The sequence below is a fragment of the Dipodomys merriami genome, unplaced genomic scaffold (assembly GCF_024711535.1).
Source record: "Dipodomys merriami isolate MVZ:Mamm:240054 unplaced genomic scaffold, mDipMer1.0.p SCAF_5, whole genome shotgun sequence".
Lineage (NCBI taxonomy): Eukaryota > Metazoa > Chordata > Mammalia > Rodentia > Heteromyidae > Dipodomys > Dipodomys merriami.
In genome coordinates this window covers 6,943,542-6,957,347 of record NW_027206068.1, presented here as the reverse complement: position 1 = coordinate 6,957,347, position 13,806 = coordinate 6,943,542, and the positions used below count along the sequence as shown (strand labels likewise).

The following is a 13,806-nucleotide window of genomic DNA, read 5'->3' as shown; positions in this document are numbered from 1 at the left end:
TATACATTGTGTCACAAGCATGACACACTCCAAGTGTGTATGTGTGTGAAAAGAATCCATGGGAATATCATTTTTCTTACAAAAATAGAAGGGTAAGCCAGGTACCAGTGGCTCATACCTATAATCCTAGCTACTTAAAAGGTGCGGATCTGAGAAGAAAGGTTCAAAGCCAGACAGCCAGGAAAGTGCACTTTTCCCAGCAAAAAGCTAGAAGTGAATTTGTGGCTCAAGTGATAAAGCACCACTTTGAACAAAAAAAACTAAAAGACAATATCTAGGCCCTTAGTTCAAGCCCCAGTATTGTGTCTCCCCCTCAATAAACTGTATTTAAATAAATCTAGAATCAGAAATGATTTCATTCTAAATCCACTCTACCTTGCTGAATAAGGGTGAGACCAGATCTTTCCCATCTACTGACAAGCTCACTTCACCTTCTCTAAAACATATGCAAACAATACAAAAACCCAGAAGACAACTTGGCCTTCAAGCTCCAAGATGCTGCCCAGAGTGCAAACAGTAAGTAATCACTGTTAGCTCCAAAAGGCAGTTCCCAGTTGCTCCAAGGAAGCATGGTTAAGCTTCCGAACTATTGGAGAAAGAAGTAAAAATGAATGAAAGAGGAGCAGTGTGAAAGCTACCAGCACAACTATGTTTATTGCAGCATTATTTACCATAGCTAAGATATGGAACCAACCCAGATGCCCCTCAGTAGATGAATGGATCAAGAAAATGTGGTATATATACACAATGGAATTCTATGCCTCCATCAGAAAGAATGACATTGCCCCATTTGTTAGGAAATGGAAAGGTTTGGAAAAAATTATATTAAGTGAAGTAAGCCAGGCCCAAAGAAGCATAGGTCCCATGGTTTCCCTTATTTGCAATATATAGTATAGGTATGAGTCAAGCGGAAAAGGTCAGATAATGTGATGTTAGGAAAATGAACCCTTAAATATGTATTTTAATGTTTTCGTTTCTTTCATGCATGTGTTTCTAACGCATTTATAAGATTATTTCTTTGTTGCTTTGTATGTCCCTCCCCCACAGTGTAACCCCCGCTTTCACTATATTTGATGTCAGTATAACATGTGGAGGAGATGGGGACTAACAAGTCGTTTAAGGATTCAGGTGGACCTGTTGCAACAATGAGAAGTACAAAATGTCATGTCAAAACCAGCTTTACAATGTCGGTGTGTGGGGGGAGGGGGGTATAATTGGGTGGGGGGAGGGGGGAGGCGGGGAAGGGAGGTGAAGGGTAAACAAAGGAGGAGGCTGCAATGCTTGGTAAGAAATGTATGAATTATCCTGCCCATGTAATTGTAGCCCCTCTGTACAGTATGTTCTCAAATAAAATAAAATAAAATTTAAAAAAAAAAAAAGAGGAGCAGTGTGAAGAAGAGGCGAGAAAGACCCCCAGACCGACCAAAGCAGCGTGTCTCTGCATCCTCGCCCAGAGCCTCCGTCCCGCTGCCACCATGCCCAAGAGAAAGGCCGAAGGTGATGCTAAAGGAGATAAAGCAAAGGTGAAGGACGAGCCACAGAGAAGATCCGCCAAGTTGTCTGCTAAACCTGCTCCTCCAAAGCCAGAGCCCAAGCCTAAAAAAGCCCCTGCAAAGAAGGGAGAGAAGGTACCCAAAGGGAAGAAGGGAAAAGCTGATGCTGGCAAGGATGGGAATAACCCTGCAGAAAATGGAGATGCAAAACAGACCAGGCACAGAAAGCTGAAGGTGCTGGAGATGCCAAGTGAAGTGTGTGCATTTTTGATAGCTGTGTACTTCTGGTGACTGTACAGTTGAAATACTATTTTTTATCAAGTTTTATAAAAATGCTAAATTTTGTTTTACTTTTTTTTTAAGCTATGTTGTTAGCACACAGAACACTTGTTTCGGGGAAAGGAGCATCTGTCACTAATAGAATGTCTCCAAAGCTGGATAAATACAGGGAAAACACCTTTCCCTGCTAGTTTTGAGAGACTTCTTGTTGGCTCCCAGGAGGAGGAATTCCCTCATGTTGACACACAGCCATCTTAGCACAAACACCTTGTGATGTGGGAAAACTCAAAATAACTTTTGTCTTCCTCCTCCTCCATCATCAGCATAGACTTAACTCCCTTAAAACCAGAGGCCAGTCGGGACCTTGACTCTCCCTGCCCACCCCCCCAATTGGTTTTTCCAATGTGCCAAGCAATCTGGACTTGACAGTGACATCATTGAGATGATGTTCCTTAAAAGAGCAGTGGTTTCCTTTTCTAAATCGTGGATTTTCAGATTGATAATTCTGCCATTTTCACTTCCTGAAAGTCAGGGTCGGCTTGTGAAAAGTTGTTAAACAACATGTTTAATGTGAAATGTCAACCCTCACTCTAAACTTTCCCTATTCAGAGCTTCAAATGAAGACATCATTGGGTTTTATAATGGCTTTCTGATTTTGATAGTCCATCCAAGAAGGGAGTTTGAAAGTTGTTGTATACTGTTTAAAAACAAAAAAGATTGTCTGCCCATGTCCTGCCTGAAATACCATGATTGTTTATGAAAAGTATCTTTAATAAAGCTGGATACAGTTTGGGTTGGAAAAAAAATGAATGAAAGAGCCTAAAGTCCCAGGTGCAATAATCATTGATGTTTGAAACCCAGACTCTAGAGGCAGGATCGCTGTTTGGTTGAGTTCTCCCAGGATGCTTACCTGCACTGATTTATACCTCCAAAATAAGTTTTTCTGGCCTAAGGACAGTGGCATTTGCCCTGCCTTTTTGTTTTCATGGATGGCACACAAAAGAAAAATTATAAAGTCAACAATAAAAGCAAGCAGTTTGGACCTAAATAAGTGATATAGACATCATCCGTTCTTAAAAGGCAAAGCTCTTGTAAACAATTCCACAGATGATATTTTCCTAGAGGACTGATTTATGATAGCCATTTGCCTTCAAGAATCAACATTTAGAGGACACGGTGCATTAAACCCACTGCCATCAATCACATGCTGCTGGGATCAGAGGACAGGAAATTGATTCATATAGGAAATGGGATTTTTAAAAATTTAAATGTTTAGTGAAAGACAACATCCATTTTGAGGAGATAAGACGTGTTAAGCTGTGTTTGGAAAGAAAGATTAGCTTTTGAAATGCAGTAATAGATCAAAAAGTGCTAGATCCTCCTTAAAAGTTGATTGCTTTGAAGTGTGGACCACTAGTGTACTTGATAGAGACCTTCAAGAAAAAGACTTCATCTTTGGAGGGTTTTAGATAAAGGAGTTTTAAACTCCTGAATTAAGGGGGAGTTGCAGACCTAAAGGGTCACATAGGTACCTTTGTTCTGTAAACACCTGTCAGAGCTAGACTAGCAAACATAGGCCCTGCTGGATATATGCTAGGCACACAACAGTGTAGAACCTCCTTGTGATGCTGATGGCATCGCTAGTCTATTCTGCATCCTTATATAAGCAGAAGCCACCCTTTCCTCATGTGGACACAGCTGTCACAAAGACTAGCCAGAATACCTCAGTCTAGGTTCTTCTGTCTCAGTGGACAACTCTGCATAAGATTCAATGTACTCATCAACCAGCATCCAGGGAGTTCCAATCTCTGGACTTGGTGAACAGAAAACAACAATGACTCCCAATTATTGCAACATATCTGCTCCCAATTTAGGGCAGATTGGTTCTAATCACCCTAAAGCAAGTGCCAGACAGCTTTCACCCCTAAAATAATTTCTAGTTAATTGGATAAGAATCCATAGCAAACACATTTGAGAACAATATGCAGACTAGGAATAGGTTCAACAAGAGATAGTGAAGTAATCTATGAATCATGTCTGCTAGGGGCACAAAAGAGGAAAATGGCAGTACACTTGCCATGCATTTTCCATCTTGCCCTAAGGAAGTAAGAGGTGTGTCACTAGATAATTTTCTCTCAAAATTATGTAGTCCTCTTAGAAATCCTTTAACCCAAGTGACATTGTCCAAACTGGAATGTACTCTTTACCTGAACTATAATACCTATGTATACCATCTTCATAATAACAATAAAAAATTTAAAAATTTAAAAAAGAAATCCTTTACTCCATTCTGAGACCCCATCTCATCAAGAAGATGAAGGTACTAAGGAATGCTATAAAAGCTACTGCTTCTATTTTAACATTTTCTTCCTTAACACTGTTTAAGAAGTAAGATTTTGCAAAGGCCAAATAGCATTAAATCCTTTTGTGTAGATCATCAAATTCTCTGCTTTTCTAGGACCATTATCTTACAGAGAAATGGCCTACTTAGCCCCAAGTGACATCCAATCTCTAAGTACAATCAGCTACTGATCTGTGGCTACCTATTGCAGGGATTTGGTAACCTACTATGAAGGAAGGAAGAATCAACATCCCCTTAGGCAGTTAATAGAGTAGTATTCAGGTGATGATGTTAAGTTGGAACTGGGTCCAGCTCAGAAAACAAAGTGAATATATGAAATGTTAGGAATGTGATTCCTAAGTGTCACTATCCCTACATTCTGGCTCAGAAGACTCCAGGTTCACCTCTGGAAACAGATGCTAGAAGTGAGAAGTGTACCTTAGCAAGAAGAGTCGGCACACAGAGTCTGCCTTAGCAGCAAGGGGAGTTCCTCTAGGTTCAACCCTGTGTGCTCATCCAGTATTCCCTCCGTCTTTCCTGTCCTCAAAACTCTTTACCCATAAGCCATACCTGGTGGCTCACTCCTGCAATACTAGCTACTTGGGACACTGAGCTCAAGGAATCATAGTTCTAGGCTAGCCTGAGCAAAAACTTCTTGAAGCCCCTGTTGAACCAATAGCTGACCATAGTAACATGTACCTGTCATCAAAGCACCAACAGGAGGATAACAGTGCAGGCTGGCCTGAACAAAAGCAAGACTGTATCTCAAAAATAACTAGAGCAAGTTGGGTCCCCGGTGGCTCACACCTGTAATCCTAGCTACTCAGGAGGCTGAGATCTAAGGTTGAAAGCCAGATCGTGGTTCGAAGCCAGCTCAGGCAGGAAAGTCCATGAGACTTTATCGCCAATAAACTACTCAGCAAGCTGGGGGGGGGGGGGAGGGGAGGGGAGGGTGGGTAGCTAGTGGGAGACAAAGGAGGAGGTAACAATGCTTGACAAGAAATGTACTCGTTACCTTAGTCATGTAACAATAACCCCTCTATACAGCATCTTTACAATAAAATAAATTTTTAAAAAAAGAAAAAGCTGGAAGTGGTGCGGTGACTGAAGTGGTAGAGCACTAGCCTGGAGCATAGAAAGTTCAGGGACAATAAAAACCTTAAAAAATAAATAACTAAAACAAAAAGAACTGGAGTTACAGCTCAAGAAATAGAGTGCCTACCTAGCAAGTGCAAAGTCCTGAGATCAAACCCCAGCACAATTTTAAAAAATCAATAAATAATTTGAACACTAATCCCTTCCCCCTATACCCACTCACCTGTGATTTTTTCTGCAGCCCAGTATTTTCCTACAGTCTCCAGTGCCCAGGCTTCATCACGATCCACAAGTAGGTATGCACTTTGAAAACTATGGCAGGAGTTTGCATCTTCATAATAATTCCCACCTTGCCCATGTTCTTCCAACAAAGAGACAATGACATCTAAGGCTTCTTTCGCTGTTGCTCCTCTTTCTAAACCAAGCCTGAATCCAGAAACCAGAAGTAGATAGTTAAATCATTTTAGACCATTGCATGATCATAACTATAGCAACCAAAGTCTGGGACAAGGCTGAGTCAAGGAGCGTGTCAATGTGTGTAAACATGTTAAATATTCAGATCAATGTACGAATGGGTTAGCAGCACTTTAACTCAGACTATTTCTCTCATACATCCAATTACAAATCATGAAAAAGTTTCTTTGTCTTTGACCATCTTCTAGATAAAATCTACTCTGAAAATCATGAACCAAGTCTCTCTCCCTAGAAAGGAAGACCAGCCCCTTCTTTCGGTTTGTTGACTATGTTCAGTGGAGATGACCAAATCAACTCTGGCTCTTTGCAAGACCCCTTTCCTCTGGTCTATGTTGCCTCCTGCCTACCATCTAAGCAATAGGAAATCTCTGCCCTATCTGGATCTCTACTATTCTATAGGAAATACTCTGGCCTGTTTCTGTCGTCTCACAATTCCTATGTGGAAATCCCAGCACACAGTGGGGTGGCATTAGGAGACAGAGCCTTTGGGGGCTGGGGCAGTGATTGAAACATAAATGGAAGCAGTGCTTTCTAAGAAAGTAGCCTTTCTCCTTCCCACATATGGACAGAGAAGAAAGCACCATCTATAAATCAGAAAGTAGGTCCACACTTTGACTTTGGATTTTTTTGGCACCTTCATTTTTTTTATTTTCCAGCTTCTGGAACTATGAGCAATAAATATCTCTTGTTTAAAAATACCCTGTTTATAGTATTCTGTAAGTATGGTAAGACAACTGGTAATAAAGGTATTTGAATGCCAGCCAATCTCTTCTGTGCGTGTCATTCGCCCTAGATCTCATTAGAAATGGACTGACCATTGGTAAAGACACAATCAAACCCTTTTCAATATTATTTCCCTCCTATCAGCCTACATCTATTAAATGGTTTACGGCTTCACTTTTCAAAAGAACACATATTTTCTCTGAAGTGAGACATGCCTCTCACCTGCCCCAACCAATTAATGAAGCTTTTAAAGAGGGTATGAATGCTGCCATGGCTATGACCTTAAACAGATCACAAAATATATCTGAATTTCAGTCTTATGCTTTCAGTAAGGTAAGTGCCTATGTCATTGTGTTGATACAACCAATTAATGATGCTTTTAAAGAGGGTATGAATGCTGTCATGGCTGTGACCTTAAACAGATCACATAATATATTTGAACTTCAGTCTTAGAATTTCAATAAGATAAATGCCTATGTCATTGTATTGATACAAAGATGGGTTTTATGAGAGAATGAACATAAAAACATACAGCATTAGTGTCTGGAACTACTTATGCAAGAGGTAAATTCCAGGAGGTAGAACACTGTGGCAGAGAAATACACAATTCCGAGATTAAGGGTACCCAACTTCCAGTTCTGGCTCTGATACCTGCCGGCAGTAACGTCATCTTTCCCATTCTTTATTCTATGGTTAGCAAAGTAAAAATCATGCTACTGTCTTCTTGGGCTGATCTGACTGAAGATGGCTCATGTTATGTATTCCGTTCACTTATACAGCTGTTCATTCAGATATAATCCTGTTGATAGAAACTCAAGAGTCTTAGAACAGGGACAATAGAACTACTGAGATGATGATATAAACTTGTTCTTGATGAATTTTTAACTTGAACAGTGACTGCTATTAAAATTTACTCAGTGTCATGCATCCTGGGGTGGGGGAGAAGATAATGAAACCATAAAACATGGATTGATTCTTGTAATGGGATCTTTTTTTTAATTTAATAGTCAAATCATTTTATACCAATCTATCTGATATTTCTCAATTTAAGCTCATTTTGGAAGACTCAGTTACAAAGTCTTGATTTACAAAGTTGAACATTAAGGCCTTGGAAGAGATATAAAAGAGTCACCTGTTCTTTTTGTGGTTTATAAGCCTGATGATTGGGTTTTCACACTGCTGTCTGAGCTAGGCCTCCCTTAAACTTTGTCATAACTTTGGCACATTACCCACTGACATGAAAAAATAAAGAATAAATCAATTGAAAGAAGTTGTCAGGCACTGGTGGCTCATACCTATAATTCGAGTTACTCAAGAGGCTGAGATCTTAGGAGCATGTCTCATGAGACTCTTGTCTCCAGTTAACCACCATACGAACTGGAAGAGAAGCTGTGGCTCCAATGGTCAAGCCTTGAGCAAAAATGTTCAGGGACAGCACCCAGGCCCTGGGTTCAAGCTCGTGGACCAGCACACACAAACAAAAAAAGTATAAAAGCAGACTTTTCCTTTGCCAAAGTCACCTTCTTCTAAGGGGAGTATCAAAAACAAATACTAGCCTTATCTTGAAGATCCAGAATAAACAAAAGTACTGTGAAACCTTTTGTCACCAGAATCTGTGTACTCTAAAAGGCCTCCTCCCTCCTTCTCCTGGGGATCTGGGGTCTCTAGTCACTATGCCTCACACACATATTCCAGGCAGATCCTTCTGCTTCCCCTAGGGCCCTCACAAAGCCCCAACAGACCCATATAAACATACACTAGGACCATGTGAATATCTAGCCGGTTGCCATAGCCCCATCCTGGGAACATGGGACATCACTTTTGCAGTTCTTATTGCATTATCCCACCCCACCATGTTCTGTGCCTGCTTACAGTCCACTGAGATTTCCAATACTTGCACTTGCCCCTGACTTGGACATTCTGCATGCACAGCAAGAGCTCATCACCAGTCTACAGACATAATTCTTTTTTTTTTTGACAGTTATAGGTCCTGAACTCTAGGCCTAGGCACTATCCACTCAGCATTTCAGCTCAAGGCTAGTGCCTTACCACTTGAGCCACAGACCACTTCCGGCTTTTTTATGCTTATATGGTGCTGAGGAATCGAACCCAGGGCCTCATGCATGTGAGACAAGCACTCTACCACTGACCCAACTTCCCAGCCCCTACAGACATAATTCTGGTTTTACCCTACTCCTCAGACTGAGATCTTTGGTGAAATATATTCAATTGGCTCAGATGAGCATCCTTATCTGGTCTTCTGGCCACTGGATAAGGACATGAGACTCTTATCTACAATTAACCAACAAAGAGCCAGAAGTGAAGTTTGGTTCAAGTGGTAGAGTGCTAGCCTTGAACACAAAAGCTCAGGGACAGCACTCAGGCTTTGAGTTCAAGTCGAAAGTGGAGCTATATGGTAGAGTACTAGCCTGGAGTGAAAAAGCTAAAACAGTACCCAGGTCCGGAGGTCAAGACCAAGTACTGTCACAAAAAAAAAAAAGAAAGAAAGAAGGAAAAAGAAAAGAAAGAAAGAAAAAACCTTGAAGTAACTTGATTACTTGATTAATCTATCAGATTTTTTTCAGCTCTTCTGTTTCCATATCTCCATTTGGTAAAAATCTCCTCTTTTGCTCTTGTCTGGTAGGAGCAAGTTCCTTTCCTATTTTGTAGAATGAAGGCTGCTCTGATTCATATATCACAAATAAATGCCACTTCAACCTAAAATGTGTTACCATTTCCTTTTTAGACAGAGGGAGAGTGTATGATACTTTTTGACTTATCTGTATCTCTCAGTGTCCTGAGTTTTTCATCTCACTGAGAAAAGCATGGTGTGATCTAATACAAAGAGGAATCTGCCCCCCAATCCCTTTCCCAGAGCTTAGCAGGCACTAGTAGTCCTGACTCAGCCATCTTCTAGATCTAGGGCTTAGGCAAGCCATTTAGTCATCCAAAGCTCCAGTTTCCTAATCTACCAAACATAAGGAACAGACCTACTTCACTGTATTGTGATATTAAATAGAATAATATACACAAAGCATATCTTCTCAGTGTTCAGGAGGCAGTAGTGGCTTTAATTATATGGGTTCCACTACAAGTATTGACTGCGACTCTTTTCCATTATCTGTGAGTTCTCACATTTTCTAACAACTAAAAACAAACTTTAGATCTTTCCTAATTCTCCCGCTGATTTCAAGGATTTTGTGTGTTTAACATGCAGAGGGCTGATGAATGTGTTCAGAATGAGAAGATGTTCGAAATACTGAGATTGACTTAGTTTTAATGCCAGCATTAAACAGTTAGAAGAGCATAAGTCAGCAAATGAAAGAAATGTAAAGCAGTTATGTAAAGGGAAGAGGCACAATACACAGAGAGACAGTGACCACCTTCAGGAGCCAGCTGGTACCAGCTCAGAGAGTCAAGGGATTGTCTTTCATTAAGCATCTTGAAATCTATCATGGCATCTTAAACTCTATCACAGTGGAAGTGTTTATGTAAAAGACAACTTAAAAGATGCTTTTGCTGGGTCCTAAGACTTAACTACAAGTCCCCCAACTTTGTATATGGGACCTTTGATCTAAGCTATTTTCCACTACAGTCAATTTTGCAGTCACCAAGAAAGGCCAGATTCATTGATAACCATTTTGTGTGGAAGGCATATACTGTCCCTCAAATAGGCAGTGTCTTTTTTTATCATCTTGTACAAACAGCCAAAACTCTGCTCCAGTAATAAAGTAATAACTTCTCCAGATCTCCTCCAGAGACAAAGACTGAGCTAGTGGCCAACTAGGCCTCATCTGTGTCCTGGGACTGTAACTATTAATAATTTTCTCACTTTCTGCCCCTAATTCTTCTCCCCATTTAACCTTAAGCCAAGGTCTGTACCTTGGAGGATGGCTGAAGATGGTCTGAAGTGCTGTCTTCCCATGATTGCCATGTAATAAATCTCCTTCCTCTGTCCTTCATCATGTATTTTTATTTGGCATAGGGGGACAAGTGGCCAGACAGAACCTGGGACTACCTCTCTGATGTTCCTCATTGATTATTAAACATGTCCCTGTATACTAAGAAGGCTGAAGCCTCATTGGTTCTCTTCCATATTGAGGCCCAGATTCATTATCACAACAGACAGACCTAGAGTTGTAAGAGACTCATTAACATCAGAAAATAAATCCCATCGTTGTTGGCTTCTGTGTAACTGCTGGATACTCTGTGTTTATGTGTATATGTTCATGTGCCTTTGCATTGTAGAAAAAGGACTAATTGTCAATCTTAAAAAATTTTGTGAGGCCAGGTACTAGTGACTCATGCCGTTAATCCTACTCAGGAGACTGAGATCTGAGAATCATGGTTCAAAGCCAGCCTGGGCAGGAAAGGCCAAGAGACTGTAATCTCCAATAAACTACTCAGATAAAGCCAGAATTAGTGTTGTGGATCAAATGGCAGAGTGCTAGCCTTGAACAAAAGAAGCCCAGGGACAGTGCCTAAGCCCTGAGTTCAAGCCCTAGTACCAGCAGCGAGACGAGAGAGAGAGAAAGAGAGAGAGAGAGAGAGAGAGAGAGAGAGAGAGAGAGAGAGAGAGAGAGAGAGAGAGAGAGAGAGAGAGGAAAAGATGTAAAGCAAAGCATAAAACAGACAGTTTAGATTCTAGCATCCATGCTTGCTAGAAATGAATTCTCACACGATTGCCTAATGCTTGCGTTCTCACAAGCATCTAAGGAACATACAAACTGTACCTTTATTTTAGTCAATTCCTATTGAACTGCTGCTGTCATTCATGTAAGCCTCCTCTTTTGAAACTGAACATGAACTTGATATGCAGTGGGAAAGTAACAAGTCCCAGAGTACATAAGGGGCAGCCACTCTATTCTTTGAATAATCAGCTACATTCTCACAGAGCTTCCCAGTGGAATGGAAAATGTGAATAGCCTACTCTCCCAGAGGCTGTCCTGGAAAGAGCTGGCAGCTAATCATGAGGATAAGCAAGAGCAAAGCAAGGACTGGGGTTACAAACAGCAACGACTAGGAAGAGACTGAGCCCCAAATTGAGAAGTTCAGTTAACACATGAAGAGTTTCCTCTCCAGCAGTGGTTCCTCACTTTTATTGAGCAAACCCTGCTCTTGTTTAACAGACTAAACACATTTAGATTCAGTAGAATGATGGAACTGAGAATTTACATTTCTAACATGCCCCTAGCAGTGTTTGTTCACCAGACATGTTTTGATAACCACTGCCTTCGAACCTGGCCATTCAAGTCTTGGTTTGTGGAGCCAAAGCATAGATATCACCTAGAGCTTCCCTAGAAGTTAATATCTTAGGTTTTTTTAGCTCAGGAGTCACCTTTAGGAATTGCTTAATGTGAAATGGACCCTTAAAATCTTACAGGCTTGGCTGATCATATCTAACTTAATGCTGAGACCACACCTTAAACCAGACACTGAAGGCAAAGCCCTACTCACTATGAAGATACGTGTGGTTGTATTATGAAGAACCTGCCAGGCTCAGGAAGAAAAGTCCCTGCCACTCTATCTTTGAAATAACTAGCAAAAAAATAGGGCTGGAGATGGAGATATGACTCAAGTGCTCTTGAACAAGAATGAGACAGTTCAAATCCCAGTTCTGAGTGAGAGCGAGCAAGAGAGTGAGAGAGTGAGAGAGCGAAGGGGGGAGAGGGAGATAGAGCACACAAGGGCAAAACAAAAGCAAAAGAGAAAAAAGCTTAGGGTTCAGCTGTTTCTGGTTATCTACTCCTGACACCGGTCACGGGCCTTGCTAATTAGCACAACAAATATATCTTTTTTGTCTCCCTTCCTCAGTTCTACAAATCCAAGTTAAACACATCTCCTCAAAGCATCTCAAATATGCCTGTGACAATCTCTGAGCATCCAACAGTGTTGCCAGAGGCCATACACTAAAACACTGTACGATTCCTGTGATATCACTTCTTAGATCTCCATGAGTCATCTCTCTCCTGTTAAAAATCTTAAATTTTCCATTGCTCAATTTTCTGTCTTCTCCTTGCATTCAGAATAAAATCTCTTAAGAGTTTTGAGTTTCTTCGTGTCACCACGGAATCTAGCGCAAAGAATGTATTGGGACATGCCTGTTAATAATTACTCAAGACTTAGATCATCATCCCTTAGAAATTAAAGTCAACATAATGATTTTTGCCAATTCTATAAATCCTACACGGTAAATATAACAACTCAAAACACAAGATTATAAATCATAGATGTAAAAGTCATGTTTTTCATTGCTAATTCTTGGTTTTCAGACTGTTAAGTACAGGGATTAAAAATGACTGGGAGAGCTGTCAAAACATAATTTCAAAGCTTTTGTCATTCTATACATTTTATTACTTGAATCAAGACAAACCTCCTGGTAAATATTAGGCTTTTTCTTTCCTGTCTACAGTTTGAGAAAGCTGTTCCACATGTATAAGAACCAGGAATAGAAAGGAAAGGTAAGAACTGCATAAAGGCAAAGGTTTTACCCAGAGAGCGTTCCTATCAGGTTGGTAGACGCAATGAGTCACAGAGGCTCCTGTGCAAAGGTACAGTTTCCCCTTAGAAAAACCAATGTCAGGAAGGGATGACATTGATTTATTATATTGTACATATTGTACTTATAAACTGATTTGCTGAGTTAAAACCTCTTTGTACAACTATTTGAAGATAATGAAATAATGAGTAAATAAATGAATGTCAAAACCCTGTTCCTTCTCATGGGAAGTTAGCCTTAGGAAGTACTTCAGAGGTCATCTCCTCTAAACGTCATGTTGAAAACATTGAGATAACATGGCTCAACAGACATGCAACTTGGTCTATCTACTCTATAAACCAAGACTGCCAATTTCTAGCTTAGGCTTTCATCAACTATGGCACCATTCCACTTCATCTCATTATTTCAGTCAAAAGAAAGCCACTTAGAAAATGTGCTTTGTCCTACCCTAGCATTTCGTATAGTCAGTCATTCTTTCAAAATTTAGATGCTGTTATTAACCCTTTGCGTGCCAGTACCCAGGGCTTATAACATGGGAATGAGCAAAGAGACAAAGATCCCTGCCCTTTCAGCACCTACATCGAGCTCCTTCTGGAACATAGAAGTTGGGAGAAGAAGAAAAGGAAGAAAAGACAACTGAGATATAGAGTGGGGAGAAAAAAACGTGATCTGTGTTTTTTTTTTCTTTCAGGGTTTGCTTTTTACACCTTAAGTCTTTTCTTTCATAATAATAGTGTATTTCAAATACAGTAAGGTTCAACCATTTACACTGTAGTTTGGTGAGTTTAACCTGTACACAAAGTTATACCACCATCACTACTAAGTTTGGAACATTTTCAGCATTCAAAAAAAGAAGCCCTTATACCCATTAGGAATCACTCTCCATTCCGCCACACCCCACT

General features: G+C 40.4%; 1 protein-coding gene, 1 non-coding gene and 1 pseudogene across 2 annotated transcripts in view; 2 read left to right on the top strand and 1 right to left on the bottom strand.

The window, feature by feature from the left end:
• Positions 1–13,806, bottom strand: part of Scrn1 (secernin 1) — a 67,257-nt gene that overhangs the window by 17,703 nt on the left and 35,748 nt on the right. Inside the window, exon 4 of the mRNA XM_069996020.1 lies at positions 5,432–5,634. Within this exon, the coding sequence (XP_069852121.1) occupies positions 5,432–5,634 (203 nt within the window). The remainder of the gene's footprint in view (positions 1–5,431; positions 5,635–13,806) is intronic.
• On the top strand, positions 1,476–2,145 carry LOC138810034 (non-histone chromosomal protein HMG-17 pseudogene; annotated as a pseudogene).
• LOC138810280 (small nucleolar RNA U13) lies at positions 7,541–7,643 on the top strand. The gene has a single exon (XR_011367083.1). It is a non-coding gene; the product is annotated as a small nucleolar RNA U13 (small nucleolar RNA).